The 19,743-nt window shown below is 44.2% G+C and overlaps 1 protein-coding gene across 4 annotated transcripts in view; it reads right to left on the bottom strand.

The window, feature by feature from the left end:
* siz (Brefeldin-resistant Arf-GEF family protein schizo) overlaps positions 1-19,743 on the bottom strand; it is a 43,458-nt gene that overhangs the window by 3,535 nt on the left and 20,180 nt on the right. For all 4 annotated transcript variants that reach the window (XM_065432343.2, XM_065432344.2, XM_065432342.2 and 1 more), the window contains exons 4-9: positions 18,049-18,273; positions 13,232-13,486; positions 11,880-12,272; positions 9,393-9,518; positions 2,582-2,681; positions 2,149-2,270 (exon numbers count right to left, since the gene is read on the bottom strand). In XM_065432343.2, coding sequence (XP_065288415.1) covers positions 2,149-2,270; positions 2,582-2,681; positions 9,393-9,518; positions 11,880-12,272; positions 13,232-13,486; positions 18,049-18,273 — 1,221 coding nt within the window. The remainder of the gene's footprint in view (positions 1-2,148; positions 2,271-2,581; positions 2,682-9,392; positions 9,519-11,879; positions 12,273-13,231; positions 13,487-18,048; positions 18,274-19,743) is intronic.

The raw sequence follows: 19,743 nt of genomic DNA, 5'->3' as shown, positions 1-19,743 counted from the left end.
ATCATCTGGATAGTCATTTGTATATTCCATTGTATCTTCGCATTTCTAATGTACTAAGGCAAGTCAAATGAAAGTGAGCCAACCCATCCCACGCAATAACAGTTCGGTTGGTTATCTATGAGGCATGCATGTAGCACACAGGCATCTCTCACTTACAAAAGTAACACATAGGTGTGAGGATAAATGTTCTTTACTGCTCTCCTACACTGGGTTGAACATGGTTACGTGACATAATGGACGCTCAAAAACTTGAACAGCATGGTGTCATGATGTTTTTGACAGATGAAGGTGTTTCCCAAAATTAGTCGCCATGTGGCTGCCGTGTACATTGAACATTGCATTTCATTGGCCACTGTGCAGCATTGGAGGAAACGGTTCAAAGAAGGACGTGAAAGTAGCAAAGACGATCCAAGAACGGGCCAAAGCCATCGTGCCATCACCCCCAACTCAATAGCAAAGACGGATTAGACAAGAACGAAGGATAAGCATAGATGAATTGGCAAGGCATGTGAACATCAGTCACAGTGCGGGTCACACCATAATTCATGGATATCTCGGTTTACGGCTCTTGTGTGCAATGGATGCCTAACATTTTGAAGAAGACTGAAGGGTTCGGCGCTGCCTTGACTCATCTGATCTGGTATCACAATGAGTGTGACGACTTCTTGTCTGTAATTGTGACTGGGGACGAATCATGGTGCCACTACTACGAGCCTGAAACAGCTTACAGTGGAAACATTCGAATTCACCACCCCCAAAGAAAGCAAAGGCCATCATTTTCACAGAACAGGTGTTCTTGACTTTTTTTTTTTTTAGATCGTCAGGGGCCATTACTGATCGAACTTGCTAAACCTGGAGAGACTATCAATTGTTTCTGGTATGGTGAAACACTGGTTCGGCTGCGTGTCGCAAGCAAGAACAAACGATATGGAAAATTGAGGAATGTGGACATCTTGCTCTACGACAATGTCCGTTGCCACGACGTTGATGTGATGAACTCAAAACTGGTGAAGTTCAAATGGGAAACGCTGCAACATCCGCCATACAGCCCAGATCTGTCGTCTTGCGACTTCCACATTTTGGAGCATTCAGGAAAAAAAAACAGCTCAAGGGAACCAGATTTGTGTCAGACAATGACGCGAAAGAGTCAGTTACAGACTTTGAAGCAGCAACCCAAGGAGCTTTATAAGACGAGAATCACACAGCTCATTATTCAGTGGGACAAATGTCTAAATGCTCATGAAGGCTACTTTTAAATAAAGTACACCGTTTGTCATATATTCACTTTAGCTCACTTTCATTTGCCTTGCCCTCATATATGATGCAGAACTTCTGCTTTTTATATATTCTCTCTGTTGAGACTATAATTTCTGTGCAATTACTCACAATACACGACCAGTGACAGCTTCTCCTGCCCAATACGTTGGAACAAAGGACAGCATCATGGAGATTTTTTTCCTGGCCATTGCATATGTATAAAAATGTAAAAACTGTTCTTGAATGACTAAGATTCATTAAAATATTTGTCCTCAACTTGTTCATTTCATGGCTTTTACATTTTTCATATCAGCAGCATGCACTGCTTTGCTGGTTTCGAACTGATATATTTCATAAGCTTGTGTGATATTTTCTTCAGTTATTAAATAGACAAAAAACATGGAAGCATTGATACCAGTTATTTCGGGCACAATTTTTGGAATATACGAGTATATTCTTTCATATATAAAAAAAAATACATATTTTACTTGTCTTGACAGTGCATAGCGTTTAAGAACTAGTTTGCTTTGCAGCATCTTTGACAATGGCAATGCAGTTATTCACGTATTTGATATCTCGACGAATTCAATAAGGAGGAGTCCGAGCTGCTATGCGAGCCCCCCCTGAACGAAATTTCCAGCTATGCCACTGATCACCGGTGGTGCAAAAAGTGGCGGCCGCCATGCTGTTTGAGTATCATTTCAATCGCTAAGCACTATGTTCCCTGCAAACTGCGGATATTTGTGGACACTTGGCACTCATTAGAGAGCACGTGTGCAGAGCTGATGTTCAACAAGCAACAGACACACATGCAACTGATAACCTGGGATCAGGAGGTATGCAGAGCCCTACGACCACATCTGCGAAATCGCTGAAAACAAGCCTGCTTGCCTCAAGAATGGACTCCCTCAGGTCGTCAACAAACTTGCACCGGTCATGCTCATTCCGAGCATTCAGGGTCATCAATGCCCTGTCGTCCACTCGCTGGGTCAGGCTGATCCCATGAGGGTAATCTGCAGGCAAAGGGGTTAAGCGCAGCTAACAAAACACTGAAGCCTTACTACGCGTCTTGGAGCAGCGCCTTGCCACTGAGGGTCCACAACACTCAAGTAATATTGCGGGGGAAAAAAAATATAAAGAAAGACGACACGGTTGTAAGAGAAGACACACTGTGTCGTTTTATTTGTTTTGTTTTTTCCCACAATATTACTTGAGCGATGGCTTACCAACTTGCCCAGAATGCTGCTCTCATTAGTCCACACCACGTACACAGGTGAAATGGGAGGTGCCAACTGCACAAGGTCACGCTGAAAGTTGTACTCACAGGGTGCCTCGAAAAGGGCCACGTTCATGCCGCACAGGGGCAGTGACTGTCGGAAGGCATACTGGACACTGTTTTTCTTCTTGCTGAATATTTTAGTCACCTGGGCAGAGGAGAAGTCTCGTCACACACCTGGCTTTTTTACATGACCCTGTCTGCCACACACACACCTCAAGCTATACATATAGATGGTCAGTGGGAAAACAAAACTAAACTTACGAAAAGCTGAATCACACACTGAAGAAAATGTGTAAGGCTTTCATTTCCTATGGTCAGATAATTTTGAAGCAATCTTGGGAGTTATTTACAGATACTGACGATAGATAAGTTCCGCCAATTCCTACATTACAAGGTTGGTGCACAAACATTCATAACCACCAGAAGTGCCAAATTTCGGAACTTGTTATGGTCAGCTCGCAGCAGGAAGTGCACAGAAAAGATGTCTTTCTGAGAAATAGCATCGTAGTAGGATGAAGCGCAACAAGTTTGAATGTGTTCTTCTTTAAGAACTGCACTTCGTGCTTGGTAGATAAAAGAGTGAGAATCTCCAGAGCAAGCTGTCCAGACACTATACTCTTTAGTTCTCACTGTGTCTTCATGGTGACAAGCAAGGAGAATCTGGAGGCTCTAAAGGACATGTCCTATGTGTCAGTGGAAAAAATCAAGCCTATTCCTTTCTGTAGCACCAATGATAATGAACATATTTTCTCCACATATTCAAACTTGCATGTAGCAGCAAAACTTATTTACCGTATTTACTCGCATAATGATCGCACTTTTTTGTCAGAAAAATTGACACACATTCAGGGGTGCGATTCATTACGCAGGTTGAATTTCCCACGAAAATAAATTTTTTCATCCCACGTTTGCTGCGGGATGACAACAGGTCAACAAATAGGTAGCTGCCGCTGTATGTAGTGCGGGACACCAAAACAAAAATGGCAGCCAGCGGAGCAAGCTGCCATTTTTGCCAGCTGCCAAAAATTGCCAAACGCGATTTTTTTTTCTTCTCGTGAGTATATTACATGCATTGAAACAGTTTCTTCCGTATCAGTAATGAATTAATTGTTAATATCAGCAAGTTTGCAGCAATGCCTTAGCCATGTCCACTTTGAGGGGACAGAAACAGATTGGCGCGCTTAGCTGCCAGTGACATAGAAACACATGGCCGGCATGCTCGGAAACTGCGGCATCTGTTTTCACTACTATCCTAATGCGGCACGTTTCCACTAAGGGTGAGCGAATATCTTAGCTGTGTTACAAGCGTCGGCGTATGAATAGGGTACACTTCTAACGTGTATCAGTCTAAACATGGCTACTATCATTGCCGCTTGCGATTTGTTGCGTGCCCACGAGTGCAGATGAGGACTTGAAAGGTGCCTTTATTGTTTTTGTTGACATCAACCATTGTAAAGCCAACCCATAATAAAGGCAAGTTTGGTTGTACCTCATTTTGTCATGGAAGTGCGGAAAGTGATGACAGTAATGAAATGAGGCATCTACTTAAGAATGTTTGGTGCGTGCAGGCCAGTTGGCTTGTCTTGAAGAGCCGTTCGCATAGCATTCGACAGATGGTAAGCGCGATCATTATTAGCTAGACTTAGCACACGACATAGCGATGCGGCAAGTTCGGGGTGCGATCATTACGCAGGAAATAAAAAAAAAAAATTGAATATTGACGACAAAATTTAGGGGTGCGATCATTACGCGAGTGCGATCATTACGCGAGTAAATACGGTAATGAAATTGCACATCTACTTAAGAATGTTTGATGCATGCACACTGCTTGGTTTGTCTTGAGTCATTCGCGTAGCATTCGACAGATGGTAAGCGCGATAATCATTAGCTAGACTTGGCACACGACATATCGCTGCAGCAAGTTCGGGGTGCGATCACTATACGGGAAATTTTAAAAATCAAACTTTGACGACAAAATTCAGTGTGCGATCATCACGCGAGTGCAATCATTATGCGAGTAAATACGGTATATGTTAAAGTTGGCCTAAGTGTTTGTACAGGTATAAAGAGCACATACTGTAGCACATTCCCCCTGCTGTAGTGTGCTCTGGCTCAGGGCTAAGTTGGAGCAAAAATCAACACAATTTTGTTGAAAATTGTTTTTAGATTCAAACAGTAGCATAAAGGTTAAAGTTTAAATAGATGGAAATGTCCAGAATATCTTAAGCATACCAGCATGGCAGTTAATGACATTAGACATTGACATATAAAAAACCTCTAAACATCATGATGTGGGGGAGTTTTAAAATAGGGGTACCCAATCTTAAGGTAACCCAAACAGCAGCCACATTGCATTTCCAGGTTACCCAGAGTGATAGTATAGTATAGTACACTTGAACCTCATTATAACGAAATGGGATATAACGAAGTAAATACAATTGCTTTAATTGCATTGCAATGCTTTAAATCGCCACAGAGGTCCATGTATTTAAAACCTTGTTTTAACGAAGTGAGTGAGTGAGCAAAGAAACTTTGTTATGGATGCCTGCAGAACGGTTAGCCTTCCCCTGTTAGGGAGGCGTCACCGTGACGCGGCCATGACGTCTTCGCAGCGTGTGGCGCCTCTACTTTGGCCGCGGCCGCACTATTTCCTTTGGTCGACCACGCCTGCCCCTCTTTTGGGGTGGCAGCCTCCCTCCGGTTTCGCTCGGTCGTTGCCTTTCGAGGGCCGCCAAGATCTGCCGGACGGCCTGGGCTTGGACATCCTAATCACAGCACCTTGTTGCGGCCTCGAGCCGCGGCGGGATCGTTGCTATCGTTGCAGCTTCGTGCAGATTTTTAGCACAGTCCCAAAGGATGTGAGCAGCAGTGGCTCTTTCCTTTTGGCACACACAACACAGGTCACTTATATAAACACTTGGACACAGATGCCTCATCAGCACCGGGGTGAATAACGACCCCGTTTGAAGTTGTCGATATAGAGCCCCTTCCTTACGGGTCAAGCCCGGATGAGGTGGCGGCATAGTCCTTTGCTCTAGTCTGTACCACTTCACAATCTCGTTGTAGGAAGTCATTTTGTCTTTCGTTTCCCACCACCACGACGGGTCGACCGCAGTATCAGCGGCATGGTTGGTTAGTCCTCGCACCGCCACGTCCGCCATCTCGTAGTTTGCATTGCCGCGATCCGACACATCACTGCCCATGTGGGCCGGAAACCACTTTATCACTACACACAGATTTTCACTCGCGAGATCGACCGCACGCAACACACGCGCGGCTTCACTACACACCTTTGCTCTGGTGTAATTTCGCACTGCCATCCTAGAATCACAGAACACAGTCAAATTGTTCTGCCAATGGATATAACAAACTAGATTCGTCTCCGAAACCAAAAATACCGACTGTTGCGCACTGAGCATATCGCTTTCCGCCAGGTTATGCATTCATTCAGCGTGGCAGTTAAAAATTCCAGCGTCGAATGCACCATTACCACCGCATATAGCCATGCACACGGCAGCCACACACAAGCAGCAGTTTTCTTATCACAACTCTCTCACTGTGGCACGTAGCTGGCGAAGCTAGGCGCATCCTTTGAGATTGCCATCTAAAAGGCCACGCCGAGTTGCGCTGTGCCACATATAGATGACGCTTGCATGCGGCGTGCTAAAAACTAGTGCCTCCACTTCTGTCTCTCACTGCGGTGCATTGCACTGTACTGATGCAGCTAGGCGTGACCACCGAAACTGTGTGACACCGGCATAAGCCGGCCAAGCCAAGTTGGCGTGCTTACGAGCCGCAGGGCTCCGAGAAAGTGGCGGATCAGATAGTTTCGCTTTCAAGGGCCAAATGTGCCTGCGTGTACGTCCACATTTCTGCAGTTGTGCCAAGCTCTGTCGGCCACATACTTTAACGGGTTTGTAAAATTCTGTGAAAGTGAAACTATCTCCGAAAGTCATGGAGGTTGCCCAGGAATACCACCACAGCTGCATACATAGTCAGCGCACTGTGTTGTGCGCCATGTGCTGCTCGAACACGACGGACTTCGTTTGTATCATAACGTGTTAGCTGTTCCCTTCGATTGCGCCGCTGTTTCGCCAGTTTCATGGCAATAGGAGTGAGCCAACTGGAATGTGGAAGTGAAAGACAATCACGTTGGAACACAAGGAAGCTATCATAACGGCTTTCATGTCTGGTGCTAAAAAGTTGCTTGTTGCACATGCCGGAGATTCTTTTACTGTCGTTTTATTGAAATTCCACTGCACAGGCGGCCATGTATCAGTTCAGCACGCTGCAGAGCCGTAGCCTTCTTTGCATGTTTAAAGCTGCGCATACCATTGGGCATATACTGCAGTAAAGGGCAACAGCCAGTATAATGAAGTAATCAATAACACGAAGTAATTTCGGCTACCCTTAACCTTCGTTATATTGAGGTTCAAATGTACATGGTTCCAAGCTTCAATTAGCATCGTGTTTGCAATGCTTTTACGGCTGCACAAGGACAGCCTAAAAGCAGTGCTCGAGAAATAAAATCACATACTATTACAGTATGTGCACTTGTTACACGCTTAAAACCCTAGATGAAAGGTCAGAACTTCTTCTTGGGCGCTTTCCTGCTTGAACTGTATGTCTGCTGTAATTTGAAAATAACTAAAATACTGAACGTTAACATTATGGGCGCAACAAAGTTGGTGAGACAAACTCTACAAGCATTTATCCTAGTACAGTCTAGTGCTTGTACTCTGTCACTGATCTTGCGTCAGTCATGTTAAATGTTACGGTTAGTATTTTAACCCTTTGAGGGTCGATTTTTCTCGCCATATGCAACCGCCCAGGGTCGATTTTTTACTGCAGATTCCAATTCTTCTTAGGGACTTATTTCGAAAAAAATTTACTGTAATTTTTCTAGGGTGACCGTAGAGTAAGAAAAAAATATTTTCAGTCGGTATATATGTACTCTTCATTCACGAATAAGAACAATAAAAAAGCAAATAAACTTATAAGAGTTCATATTTGATGCATTGTTATATACATAGTTCAAGGCTTTGAAAATGCGCACACGAGAATACTTCGCAAAACTCTAATGTTCCTTCTCTTACACTAATATGTGCATCCATAGCGTAATAGAACTGTTTAGGTGCGCGCACTCAAGAAAACTGTGTGGTTGTGTGCCCGTCAAAAAGCAAAACGTATGACAAACATCCGCTAATCGTCGTATTATCACCAACCAGATGCGATTAGTTTTCGCCGAGTGTCCCCCCCCAAAAAAAGACAATGGAAACGCATGCACGGCAGTATTCTTCCTATGCGCACCCCTGTGAGCACTAAATGAGCGAGAGACAGGCGGCCACACTTTGAGCGATTACTAAGGAGAAAGCCATCAGTTTTGCAAGCGCAAGATGCCGAAACTGCCCGCGGAACAAAACCCAAACCGTCAGCCGCCCATGTGCGCGCCAATGCGCTAACATAGACACGCGGGAGCAAACTAGCTCTGAAACAAACCATGCAACAAAAACCGAGAGAGGGAGGCATGCGAAAAAAATTCCCTGTATTCCCACATAGTGGCAGCACATGACAGAAAAGAAAAAGTTAGGAAATTGGCGTGCTTTTTAAGCGTACAGAAGATGCCGTAAATATACGGCATTGACCATTTTTGGACTTGTTCGCGGCGCAGTATGTTTACGTCATTGTCCTTTGAAGGGTTGATACCGTATTTACTCAATTCTAACGTGCCCTCGATTGTAACTGACCAGAAAAAGGGGGAAAAAAAACCACCCTCGATTGTAACGCGCACCTGTTTGCCGTGACCTATAGAAAGAAAAGTCCTTTGCAGTACCGCGCACCTCATTCTTTCATACAGAAATACAACTTTCTCTCATTTGGAAAAACAAAGATTTACTCCGAATGCACTAAAGTTGCAATAAATAAAAAAAGTCACAGTTTCGCATGAAATTCAAAGTATCGATTATGATAGCAATTTAGTAGACAGCTATACGAAAAGTAAGGGTAATAGTATTTTAAGCCGTATTAGCTTTTAAACATTCGATTACTAACTAAATTAACAAGCATGGTGTCACGCACAGACAAGCATGAACACGTCTCAATCAATGATCGCGGCAACTCTTTAAACGCTGGAGTGAAGAAGCGTGATAGCAGGAGCAAGGAAATTGACCTCAGTGCGGCCTCTTGCTTCGACACTAACTAAGTGACGAGAACACAGTGCGGCGTGCCTAGAGGCGCAGGCTGTTGTCTCCATCGCAGATCGCTTTCAAGATAAGGTAAGGAAAATGAGTCAAGAAAATGGATAATTTTCCTTTCCAGTCCTGGACCAGGTCAAATTTTTCTTCAACTGCGACGCTTTTTTTTCGAGGAACCTGTATGGGTTTCCCTTGTAGCAATTGCTACGATTGGGTGGATGTCTCATTTTACCTCGATTAATGTTTAAGCTAAAACCATTGTTGAAAACAGTGCAGCAGAGGCTCTTAAAACAAGAACTAGCTTTGGCACATCTAGTAGGTTCACCTAGTAAACATGCCAAGAGCTTGTACCTAGTAGTTACACCGAGCATGTCGACTTAGTGTACCACGACTTAGCACTAGGTTCAATTACACAACCTCAACATGTCTGATAAAATAAAGATAAGCAGTCAACTTTAATTAATGAGGCAACCAGTGGTTACCGAGCCTCTTTATACAGCCACAAATATGCAGCAATCAATAATAATAATCTTTTCATCTCTATCACACTCTAGAATTAATAGTATTTGGTGAAAAACCTCAATTTACATATGACTGCTAACTTTTTTTTTTGAACAGGATATATCACTGAAAATCTCAAAGTGCATGCCAGCCAAACTCACCAGCAGAAGGTCATTGAAGAGAAAAACTTCGCGCTGATGAACACCGGGGCGCTCTTTCTTGTGAACATCATAGACCTCGTAGAGACGACAGTAGCACACCAGACGACGATGGGCAAGAGCCAAGTTCTGCACACAAAGCATGCATCAGATGAATCACAGCTAGAACTGTTGGACATGAAGACAATATGACAGCTTATATATGAGAGGTGTTTTGTACGCGAATACATGCATCAAGAGGCTGTGTTCTGAGCTTTTCTCTTCCAAGAGAATGTGCTACGCTTAAGATGCTAGTTTACAGAAAAAAAAGCATTGTGAAATTTCCGTTACTGCATACATATGCAGTCAGTGACTCTGTGGTCCCCTTCTGTTCATTGGTTTTCTTCATTTTGAGGGAGAGAAGAAAAGTGTTAAAGCAAAAGGCACTTGAAGACTATACCATCTAAATTCTGGTGCAGAATCTTGAGGTAATGAACTAGCAGAAGTTTCTTTTTTGTTTTTAATGTCTGCCATACAATGAATTTTCAAATGTACACTTGAGGGCACAATGACTGTACTAATTTATAGGCAAAGAACTGAAGCAGTACCTCACAACCTAAATGCAATCCTTGTCAAAATTTCCAACCCCAGACAATTTTCACTTCTTCACACAATTTCTCTCTCCCTCACATACATATGCATGTGTCCACACAAACAAACAAAACCCCAACCAACCAATAACAAAAGGGACACGGCAGAATGTGTGCCTGCCCTCTGTCCACAAACCATGAAACACCATGTAGCACATGTCTGGCTCCAACCGACAATGCTATAGCTGACAAATGTGTCACCCTTGAAAGTTACACTGCAAATGAACAGAGTCCTTCAATTATACCACTTAGCTAAACTCCGAATAAGCTCCATGTTTCAATATGTAGAGAGTGATTGGTGAACAATGCAAGGTATGTGCCGACTGTTTTTTTCACCTATAGACAACAAAACTAACTACCATAAGTGACACTTTTGAGAACAGCAATAAAATAAGACCTTTGAACACACTATAGGCAAAGCCAAATAAGCAGTGTTTTCAAATGACACCTTTTAAAGGGCTCTTCATCAGGTTTGGCCATTTTTAATAAACAAGCTTAGCGTATACATGACGCACTGACAACTATGTCTACAAAGTAAGTATTACGGCACTGCTCGCTGCGCAAAAGCCATGCTCCTTCACTCTCGAGGCAGCGCTCTCAGCCTTAGAGCCACGGTCACACGCACACATTCCTCTTCGCAGTGCATGTTTCGATAGACAATGACTAATCATCCAATGAGGATGGTGCAATGCCGCAAGGAAGGAGACGGGGCTTACACCGTGGTACATCGCTTGGCTCCAATACAGGAGAAGACAGGGAAGGAACAATGCTTGGAAATACTGCTAGAGGCAGAGAGAGGAAGCGTCTCCTATTGGCACCGATACTCCAATTCTGGTGGCCTGATAACAGGACAGTTCATTTCTTTTATCTGCTCCAATAATGAACAGATTTGATAAAATATACATTCTACAGTTTCCAGTGTATAACAAAAATTTGCAATGGGACCTGGTGAGGGAGCCTTTAATATTAATCATTGCTTGCTTCATATCAGGCACTTTCTAGTAGGCAGGTTGTTCCTGTCGCACCTCATATCTGGCCTCAAAAAAGTACCTTATAGTGGGATTGAAATATGGTCTCCAAGCAGGAGATGCATGCATAGCTTTCTAATGCAAATGACAACAACTTTGAGATGACTGAAGTGTCCATCACACAGCATAGGAACAATTTGCCTAAAAATGCAAGAGCACATGTGTACGTGGCAGTTTCCATTAGGCCACAAACGCAGGAATAGGACCTGAGAATAACCGTCAATGTTACGACTATCCTTCATGCGCATCACATCGCACAGCAACAAGTTACTTAAGAAAGCAAGAGCACGCATTTCCTCCATTCTTCTCTTGTGGCAGCTAACACTTTTGAGACACTGCGTGACATTGCATCCCCTTCGGGATTGGCCACTTACCACAGACCATCCCTTGTGGCAGTTAATCTTTACGATTCAATGTGTTGTTGCATAGTGTTGCCTTCGAGATGAGCCTTGGCTATAAATGAACAGGCTGTAACGTTTCTTTGCCGGAGTGCAATGAATCAGTTGCTGTGCCATTACAGTCATTGCCTTGTTACTGTCATCACACCCAACTGTTTGCATTACACTATCATGTTGGTCGAACAACAAAACAAAGCTAGACAGCAAGCTACCTGCAAAATGCTTCCCATGGCATAAATTCCCATAGTGCATGGGACCTGTACATTTTTTCTGCCAGATAAAACATTTCAAGTCCAACTTAGTAGGCTATGGATGATGACAAGTTTTAGCTTGTCACTAACTGGTGTGGCACATCAGTCCCCAAAGAAAGAAAGTACTCAAGCATACCCAGAGCACAAAGGAGAGCTTGGAAACCGCTATGAAGGAACAACCTACCGGTCGCTTTCCAACAATGGATTGCTGCACTTTGAGCACCTGGCTGACATGATCAGAACCAGGCCGGAATGGGTGCACCTTGATGCGCTCATAGATGCCCGTCAGCATGTCCCGGTCCAGGTCCCGGCCTTCATCCACCCCTCGCAGGTTACGGACGTAGTCTTCCAGCTTCATTCGCTTGTCGGCTTTCACCGAGGGCGTGTGCAAGTCAGTGTTCAGTAGCACCACTGAGAAAGCCAGGACAAAGAGAGTATCGGGACTGGCCAGCTTGGCCACAACATCCGGGTTGCAGCGTGCGTACCGCTGGCTGAACACCTCGACTAGCCGCTCAATCTTCTGGGCCTCCCCTGGTAACAGGAAGTGGCTCTGGAAACGCCGGAGGGCCAGGTCCACCTGTAGCAATGGTCAGTACAGATGATTCCTTTACTTTAACTCATAGAAAACTATTAAAACTTGCATAAGTAGATCACAGCATAAAAGCAATGTTGACCTTGCATACAAACAAACTTAAAACCTAAAGAACAAAATATAAAGGAAACCTGTATTTTCATATAATACTGTATATCTTGCCAAGACAAGAAGCCAAGTGATACAACGGCTTTTCATGCTAGTTATCACTCCTGAAAAATCCATAATTTGCTGAAATAGCACAAGTGGGTACACAAATCAGCATCTACATGTATGTGGAAAAAGCGACCATCTCCACCAGGTCGTTTCTGCTAAAAGCCCCTGAGGGTTTTTATACCTAAGCACAGCGATGAAGATAAAAGATCACACAGTTGATTATGTCCATGCTGCATCCTGGACTGCGACATCAACTCGTGAAACTCTAAACATACTTCAAGGGCCTTTTCCCTCATTCGTGACAGTATAACAAACTCGTACCAATCAGCATTGATTTTCTTGAACACTGGTGACATGAATTAAATCATTGACATCTGGAAATCTGGGATGAATTACTTTTTTTTTAAATTTCTTCTGATTTAATTTTAAAAAGGCAATTAAATGTGATGTTCATTTTATTGTGTGACAGATCTCAAGAGGTACTAAATCGCTCAGCACAAGCAGCAATGCAGAATCTGTCAAAGTTTGAAATTTTGATAATAGAGCTTTAACAAGGCAGGTATGCAAGCCACCCTCATTTTCGTTTCTATGATCATCTCTAAATTTATTTACCTCTTAAAATGAAGAAAGGGTTTAATCCTCAAGTATGCAGCTTGTACAAAGAATGTAGGACTTGTGGTCAGTTACCCATAACGCATGAGCACTTGGAACAAAAGATTTATTAAAACCTTCCACTACATATCTAGAATGTTTGAATTACACACTAGACAGTGGAAAAAAACACTCACCTGCATTCCGGCGAAGTCCAGCTCTTCGACAAAGCACTCGAGCACACGGGCATTGAACTGACCCTGCAGGTCCCCCAGGTACTCGCCAATGCGCATCTTGCTCAGGCCCTTGCGCGAGATGAGGAATCTGGCTACAGCTCGAGGGCAGGGGTCCAGGAAGCCACGCTCCACCAGATAACGGATGCCCTTCTCAGGCCGCTTATTGAACAGGTTCAGCCCCACCCGGTACTGGCGCTTGCGCTGCGCCTCGCTCCCCTAGGAATGAGCAGCACAAGACGGGAATCGAATCTGACGCAACCGGGCAGGGCAGGAGACCCACAGTTTCACTCATCGAACTTCACCTATCAATGCTTTCTCAGTGTGAGAATACTTTGCTTTCTTTTGTGTGCTGTTTTGTGGTTGGCAACTTAAACTGGCACCTACAGGCAAGGAGATGCACAAGCCCTAAACAATGTTCAAGTCAACCGTTATACAGGTGGTGTGTGTTGATGCACAGCTCTGATTCACATGGCACAATTTCTCAGGGTTCCTGATGTCTTCCCGATGATACAAGCCTACATTATGATTACAAATACAGTTAAACCTCAATATAACAAAGTTGGTAAAAATGGCAATTTCCTTCATTATATTGAAACTTTACCTCTTAGCAAAATAAGTACAGCTGCCGGTGATGGCAGGTTTTTCAAAATTATTGGGCAAACAGAAAAAACAAACTTGAATGATAAATTAATTTTGTTGAATTTGAGAGTAGATGATGGAAGATACGATTTCATGCATGTTGACATCGGTGGAACGAATCAAAGCCAGCCACACTTTCGCATCCACTCTACCCCTGCATCTGATAGTGTCGCCATGGGCGCGCTAGAAAAGGAGACGTGCCAACCTGTACCCCCCCCCCTTTCCTCCCCTCCCTGTTACCATGTTACCATGAGCTCACTCCATTCTCCATTTCCTTGTTACCATCCTGTTGGCTCATCTTCACAAGCTTTCATTCACACCAAAAGAATAAGCACGCTGGGAGCAATAATATTTTATCGCACTAGCAGTTTAGTTTATACGGAACATAATGCCACTCCACTTTTCTTTGTTGGGCATCGTGCGATTTGAAAGGCAAGGTGCGTTCACAAGCAGCAGCTTGTAAGTCAACCATTTAACCATCTGTGTCCACAGAAGTTTCCATTTTTTGTCTCTGTATTCCTTTGCAGCGGCAGTGAGATTTAATTATGTTGAAATTGTAAAACCATAAAACCCCCCTGCAAAAAATGATCCTGACCCACCCACAGCGCTTGCTCAGACAGCCAATCAGAGAGGCTCTTGGCTCTAGTCGTGCAAGATGGTGCAATTGCGAGTTGTCTTGTGAGATGGTGCGATTCCGCAGTGTTGCCGTGATGAAGCAGCAGAATTTGCCTGTCGTCGTGAAGCTCGAAATCATAAATCGGGTCGAACACAGTGAGAAGTCGGATGTCCAAGGAGCACTCACAGCCCTATCTTGAAGAATAATGGAGAGATTATAGCTAAAGCGGCCAAACTCGCAACCCGGCCGTGTACAAATGGCTTATCCAAAACTGCTTCAGATGTGCCGGCTTCCGCGTGCTCGGTGATGGCTGTAAATTCTGATGAATGCGACGAAGCCGTTGTTGGTGTTGCTGAAGTTTGGAGCAAGCTGTCAGAATTTCCAGAAGCTGTTGACAAATCAATGGTTGGTGAGTTTGTGAGTGCAGGTGATGGTGTGGCGACCATGGGAGAGCCCGAAAACGAAGATGACATTGCCAACGTCATACCGAGCACATATGAAAGTGGACAAAATGAGGAAAGCCACAGCGGTCCTTTGCCCACATCTTCCGAGGTGAATGATGCACTCACACTAGTCTGGTGCTTCTGCAAGAATGTGGAAGACTGTGGCCTCAGCTGCTCGACTCCTTATACAATGTGGAGACTGCTTGCGTCGCAGGCAATGAAATTGCCCAAGCAGAAGAAAATACAGGACTATTTTTCATGCACACTAAGCTAGTTTCATCAATAAAATGATTTTATAAATGGTATGAGCTTTTATGGCATCCAATTATTTAGCAGGCTTATATCGAATTATACTATATATCGAACTGATAGGCATGCTTTTGCGAGTTTGATATAGCCGGGTTTGACTGTACAGTAAAACCTCGTTAAACCGTACCCGCTTAAACAGTAGTTTCGTTTTAAAAGTAGTAAAGTCAAATCCCCGACTCAACGGCCATTGAACATAATGTGTTTCGTATCCACATAAACCGTACCAGCTTATTGTGTACGCATCGGTTAAAACGTAGCGTTTCAGCTTTTCATCGCGCAAACACGGCGCTGCGCCGTTTCCATCGGGCGGCCCGGCAGAACAACACGCCTCAGAGATCAGAACAATGGCCTCCAAGCACCCTGTGCGTTTGCGCGTGAAGCCACATCAACATCAACATCATTTCGACGCGGTGCCAGAGAGCGTTATGGCGTCGTGCAAGGTGAAGCCACATCAACATCATTTCGACGCGGTGCCAGAGAGCGTTACGGTGTCGTGCAAGCGAGGACTCGCGTCGTTCCGAAGCTTTGATAAAAAAAGACGCCGGGAGCTCAGCATAGAAAAAAAATTAGACATCGTCCGTGCTATCGAACGTGACACGAAGAAGTCGGCGCTGACACGCAACAGGGATCTGCTGTTGACTACAGTGTGTGGCATTTGGAATGCGAAGAAGTTGTTTGACTTTTCGCCATCGTTGCCTGTGTCGTTGCCTGTGTTGTTGCTGAAGTGTCGACTAGCGACAGTGACGAGGACGACATGGAAAGCGATAGCATGGGCGATTCAGGCCCGACAGTGGCATAAGCTGCGCGTTACGTCAGCCTCATGAATGCCATCGTCGCGACAATAGGGGCGTGATAACGTAACTCTATTCCAAATGAAAATTATTCCAAACTCCGGCACCCGGCAATGAAAAAGGCGCCCCCGGGACTTCTGCAGCACTACTGCGCATGTGCACGGTGAATACGTAACGCCAACGAGGAATCTGCCATGCGAGTGTTTGCCGAGAAGGGGGGGCTGGCTGAAAAGCTGGCACGCAGCTTCAGCAAGTTTGAGGCCGCTGTCGTCGTCGTGCTAGGCCGCCGCGGCATCAAACGAAAATAACGCTTTTGTCACGCGAAGTGAATAAATACTGCATGTTTTTTCCCCATTCATCGCACTCTCTTCGAGTTCCGTTTTCGACAGGTAAGTGGGCAATCTCGTGCTATTCGGTTAAACAGTACTACCGTTTAGTACGTACCTTTCCCGAGCTCCGGCCAACTACGGTTTAACGAGGTTTCACTGTATATGAGAACATCTGAAATTTTTAAATGCAAAAACCTGTCGATGCCCAATTTTTCGGACTTTTTGCCAGGACCGCAGATTCAAAACGACATTGATCGAGGCCGCCACCGCTGCCATTTTGATTATCTTACACGCAGATATGTTGGCAGCCGTAGCGCCACCACCGCGGCAAAGCTAGGTCTAGCTACTTCAACATTCGCTACAAAGCTTCTTGTTGTTCAGTGCAGTTTTTTTCATTTCGTGCGTGTTAGCAATGGCGCTAAGTGCACCTTTGTAATCCTCACCAATGGTTTCGAAGCTGAGAGTGCATGAAGCATTACATAATGCCGGTTTTCGAAAGTCAGCTTCGCCTCAATACAGCAGTGTTAGGCAGTGGTGAAGCATACACAAAGTATTCCAGTGAAGCATATCAAAAGTGAAAAGAGGCAATTGTCACGTGACACAGTATGTAATCCTTAATTATACACGTGTACACCCGCCGTCTCCTGTCCCAGTATGAGCACCGATACACCTAATAAGTGCACTGGCAGGCCATCAAAGCTATTTCGTTTGTGCCTGTGACGATTTGAGCCCTTGAGGGCAATTAAAAGGCATGCATTTGTGTTTTTGGACTGCTCAATTTTTCAGACGTTTTCGCAACATATAGGGAGTCTGAAAAATAGGACATTGACTGTACATCTACTTCAGTGTATCTAACCTTTTATTCTTATTGTAAGTATTTATGGAAGCCCATCAGCATTCATGAATAAACAATGCATGTTAACCTACGGAAAATATTTCATGGTCACTAAAAAAAAAAAAAAATGTGGTAAATTTTTTTCGGAATAGGTCAGTCTGAAGATTTTATTTCTGCAATAAAAAAATTCGACCCACAAATGGTTAGGGTACGCCATGGCACATGTTTACTATTCTCGGAAAAAAAAAAAACAGAAAATAGAATGAAGAACAAGTCGAGCAGATCACTTGAGGTCGCGATCGCAACCGCAGCAGCAGCTACATGTTGAAGGCACAATGCAAAAACGCTCATGCATGATTTAGGTTGCCGTTGAGGAATCCCAGATGGTCAAAATTAAAACAGAGTCCCCAACTGCCATATGCCTCATGATCAGATTGTGGACTTGGCACGTAAAGCCCCATAATTTAATTAAAGTTTAACACTTCTGCCACGATGCAGTGCACCGTCTGAGGCAACAACAATGCTTGACCTTCTTGCAGGCTATGAACAATGGTGCACAACACCTCAAGCATACACTTGTCATTGCATGTTCTTTGTACTCTGTGGACAAACAAGTAGTGGATGCAAGTATTGCCCTAAATGCTGATGAACTTGTACATTCACCGTGTACATCACCACCAATTATTGTCAATCAATGCAAACTGCACAGAAAGCTTCGCTTACATGGATTCCTACAGTGCATGCAATCTGCATAATTCTATGCAAGACAACACTGAACTATATAAATAACTGAACAGAGGCATGTGTGCTACCCACCTTAGAGCCCAAGGAGTCCTTGGGACTACCTGGACCCTGATGTGGGTAGAGCAAAAGCACGTCAGAGGCTGGTGGTGAACATGAGTAGGCCGGGCAGTCCACACTGTCTTCACTGTTTTCCGAAATGTTGCTAAGCCGCTTGTCCTCCGGCCGAGTCGAGGGCAACGTAGGCTGGCCACTACCATTTGCCGGGGCTGTTGCCACTGCTGCCTGGGTTGTCGAAGCCTGGCATCCCGAATCAAGAAGGGAAGCACATCTCCAGTTCAACCTCATGCCCAGCAGGCAGGCACAATGCAGCTACATAAAAGTAAGGGCTCCTCCTCATTGAAATGTGAGCAAAAAGCATTTACATTCCAGCTACCATCCCTGTTATCTGTGAGGATGCTGTGGTCCTAAAGGGACACTAAAGGGAAATATTAAGTCTCTAGATGGAAACATTAAACTTTTGTAATAACAAATTCATCATTTGCAGCGAGAACAACACTTTTGCAAGCGTGAAAATGATGAAAAATGGAAAATCAGAGTGGTGCCACCTGTCAAGGACTATGGTACCTCTCTCGTCTAACGCGTGATGTGATGTCAGGGCACCAGTCAGCACTAACCGGGAGATGGAGAAATGGGAGGCAGACGGTTCAAGGAACACCAACAATGCGAGTTGAGAGAGGAGTGGCTGATTCGGAGATAGTGGCAGAGGTGGTGACGTGGAGATTACAATGCAGTCCCAGTTTTGGCAGGGTCAATTCAAGCTGAAGAGCAGCAGCATAACATTTGGTGGCAGTTTTCTATGCAACACAAAGTAGTACATTGGCACCCAGAAAACCATGATACACTTTTAGACAGATAATCCACCAGATTAACTCAACTTAATGTTTTCCTTTAGAGTCCCTTTAAACACTATTGTCAGATTTGCAATGAAATGTTCGGTTATACAAGAGATAGCGTACCACTCTCCCAGTTAGTAGAAAAATGCCTCAGCCACTGTGGCAAAAAGCATATCAGTATTATTTGCAGGTCCCAAGATGGCTGGGAGAAATGATGAACCCCTATGGTTGGGTAGGGATAAGGAGTACCAAGCAAAGGTACACAAGAACCAATAAAAACGGGCATCCTTCGTCTTGTACTAAAACAGCCAGGAAAATCATGTTAACACTTCAAGATCAAGTCATAAAAATAGCAGTAATAAATTTCTTTCATCGAAATGTGCTAAATATACTGAGAATAAGGATATTAAATGAAAAGAAAGTATTTTGAAGAAACATTGGCAGCAATAGGTGGGCAATACCAGGCAGAGTACTGGAAGCAAGCTTCACGCCAAGCCACCTGTGGCTTTGTGTGGAACTTGTACACAGACTTTTCTTGTTGGATGTGAAACAGAGGTGCACACTGCATTTGCTTTACATTACATGTGTGACATGCGTATACCCAGGGATCTTGCATCAATCTTTCCCCTTTGATCCTGCTTTCAAAGAAAGTGAGTCATGCGTTAAACTTCTTCCTCGTCCTCTGCTCCTGCTCTAATCCAACAAATGATACTTGATGCCTGTCATTCAGTGTTGGCCAAAGATATTTAGCCAGAAACTCTGTACTTAAAACCAAAAAGTTAGCAAGAAAAATATTTCTCTGTTGTGCTGCCTGTAGGCAGCATTCATCCACAAAGGGTTAATACAGGTGATCCTGGACATATCAAACTTGAGG

This window comes from Dermacentor albipictus, chromosome 5, assembly GCF_038994185.2.
Source record: "Dermacentor albipictus isolate Rhodes 1998 colony chromosome 5, USDA_Dalb.pri_finalv2, whole genome shotgun sequence".
NCBI classification, from domain to species: Eukaryota; Metazoa; Arthropoda; class Arachnida; order Ixodida; family Ixodidae; genus Dermacentor; species Dermacentor albipictus.
The sequence above is the reverse complement of the archived record's forward strand: the minus strand, read 5'-3'. Positions and strand labels throughout refer to the sequence as shown.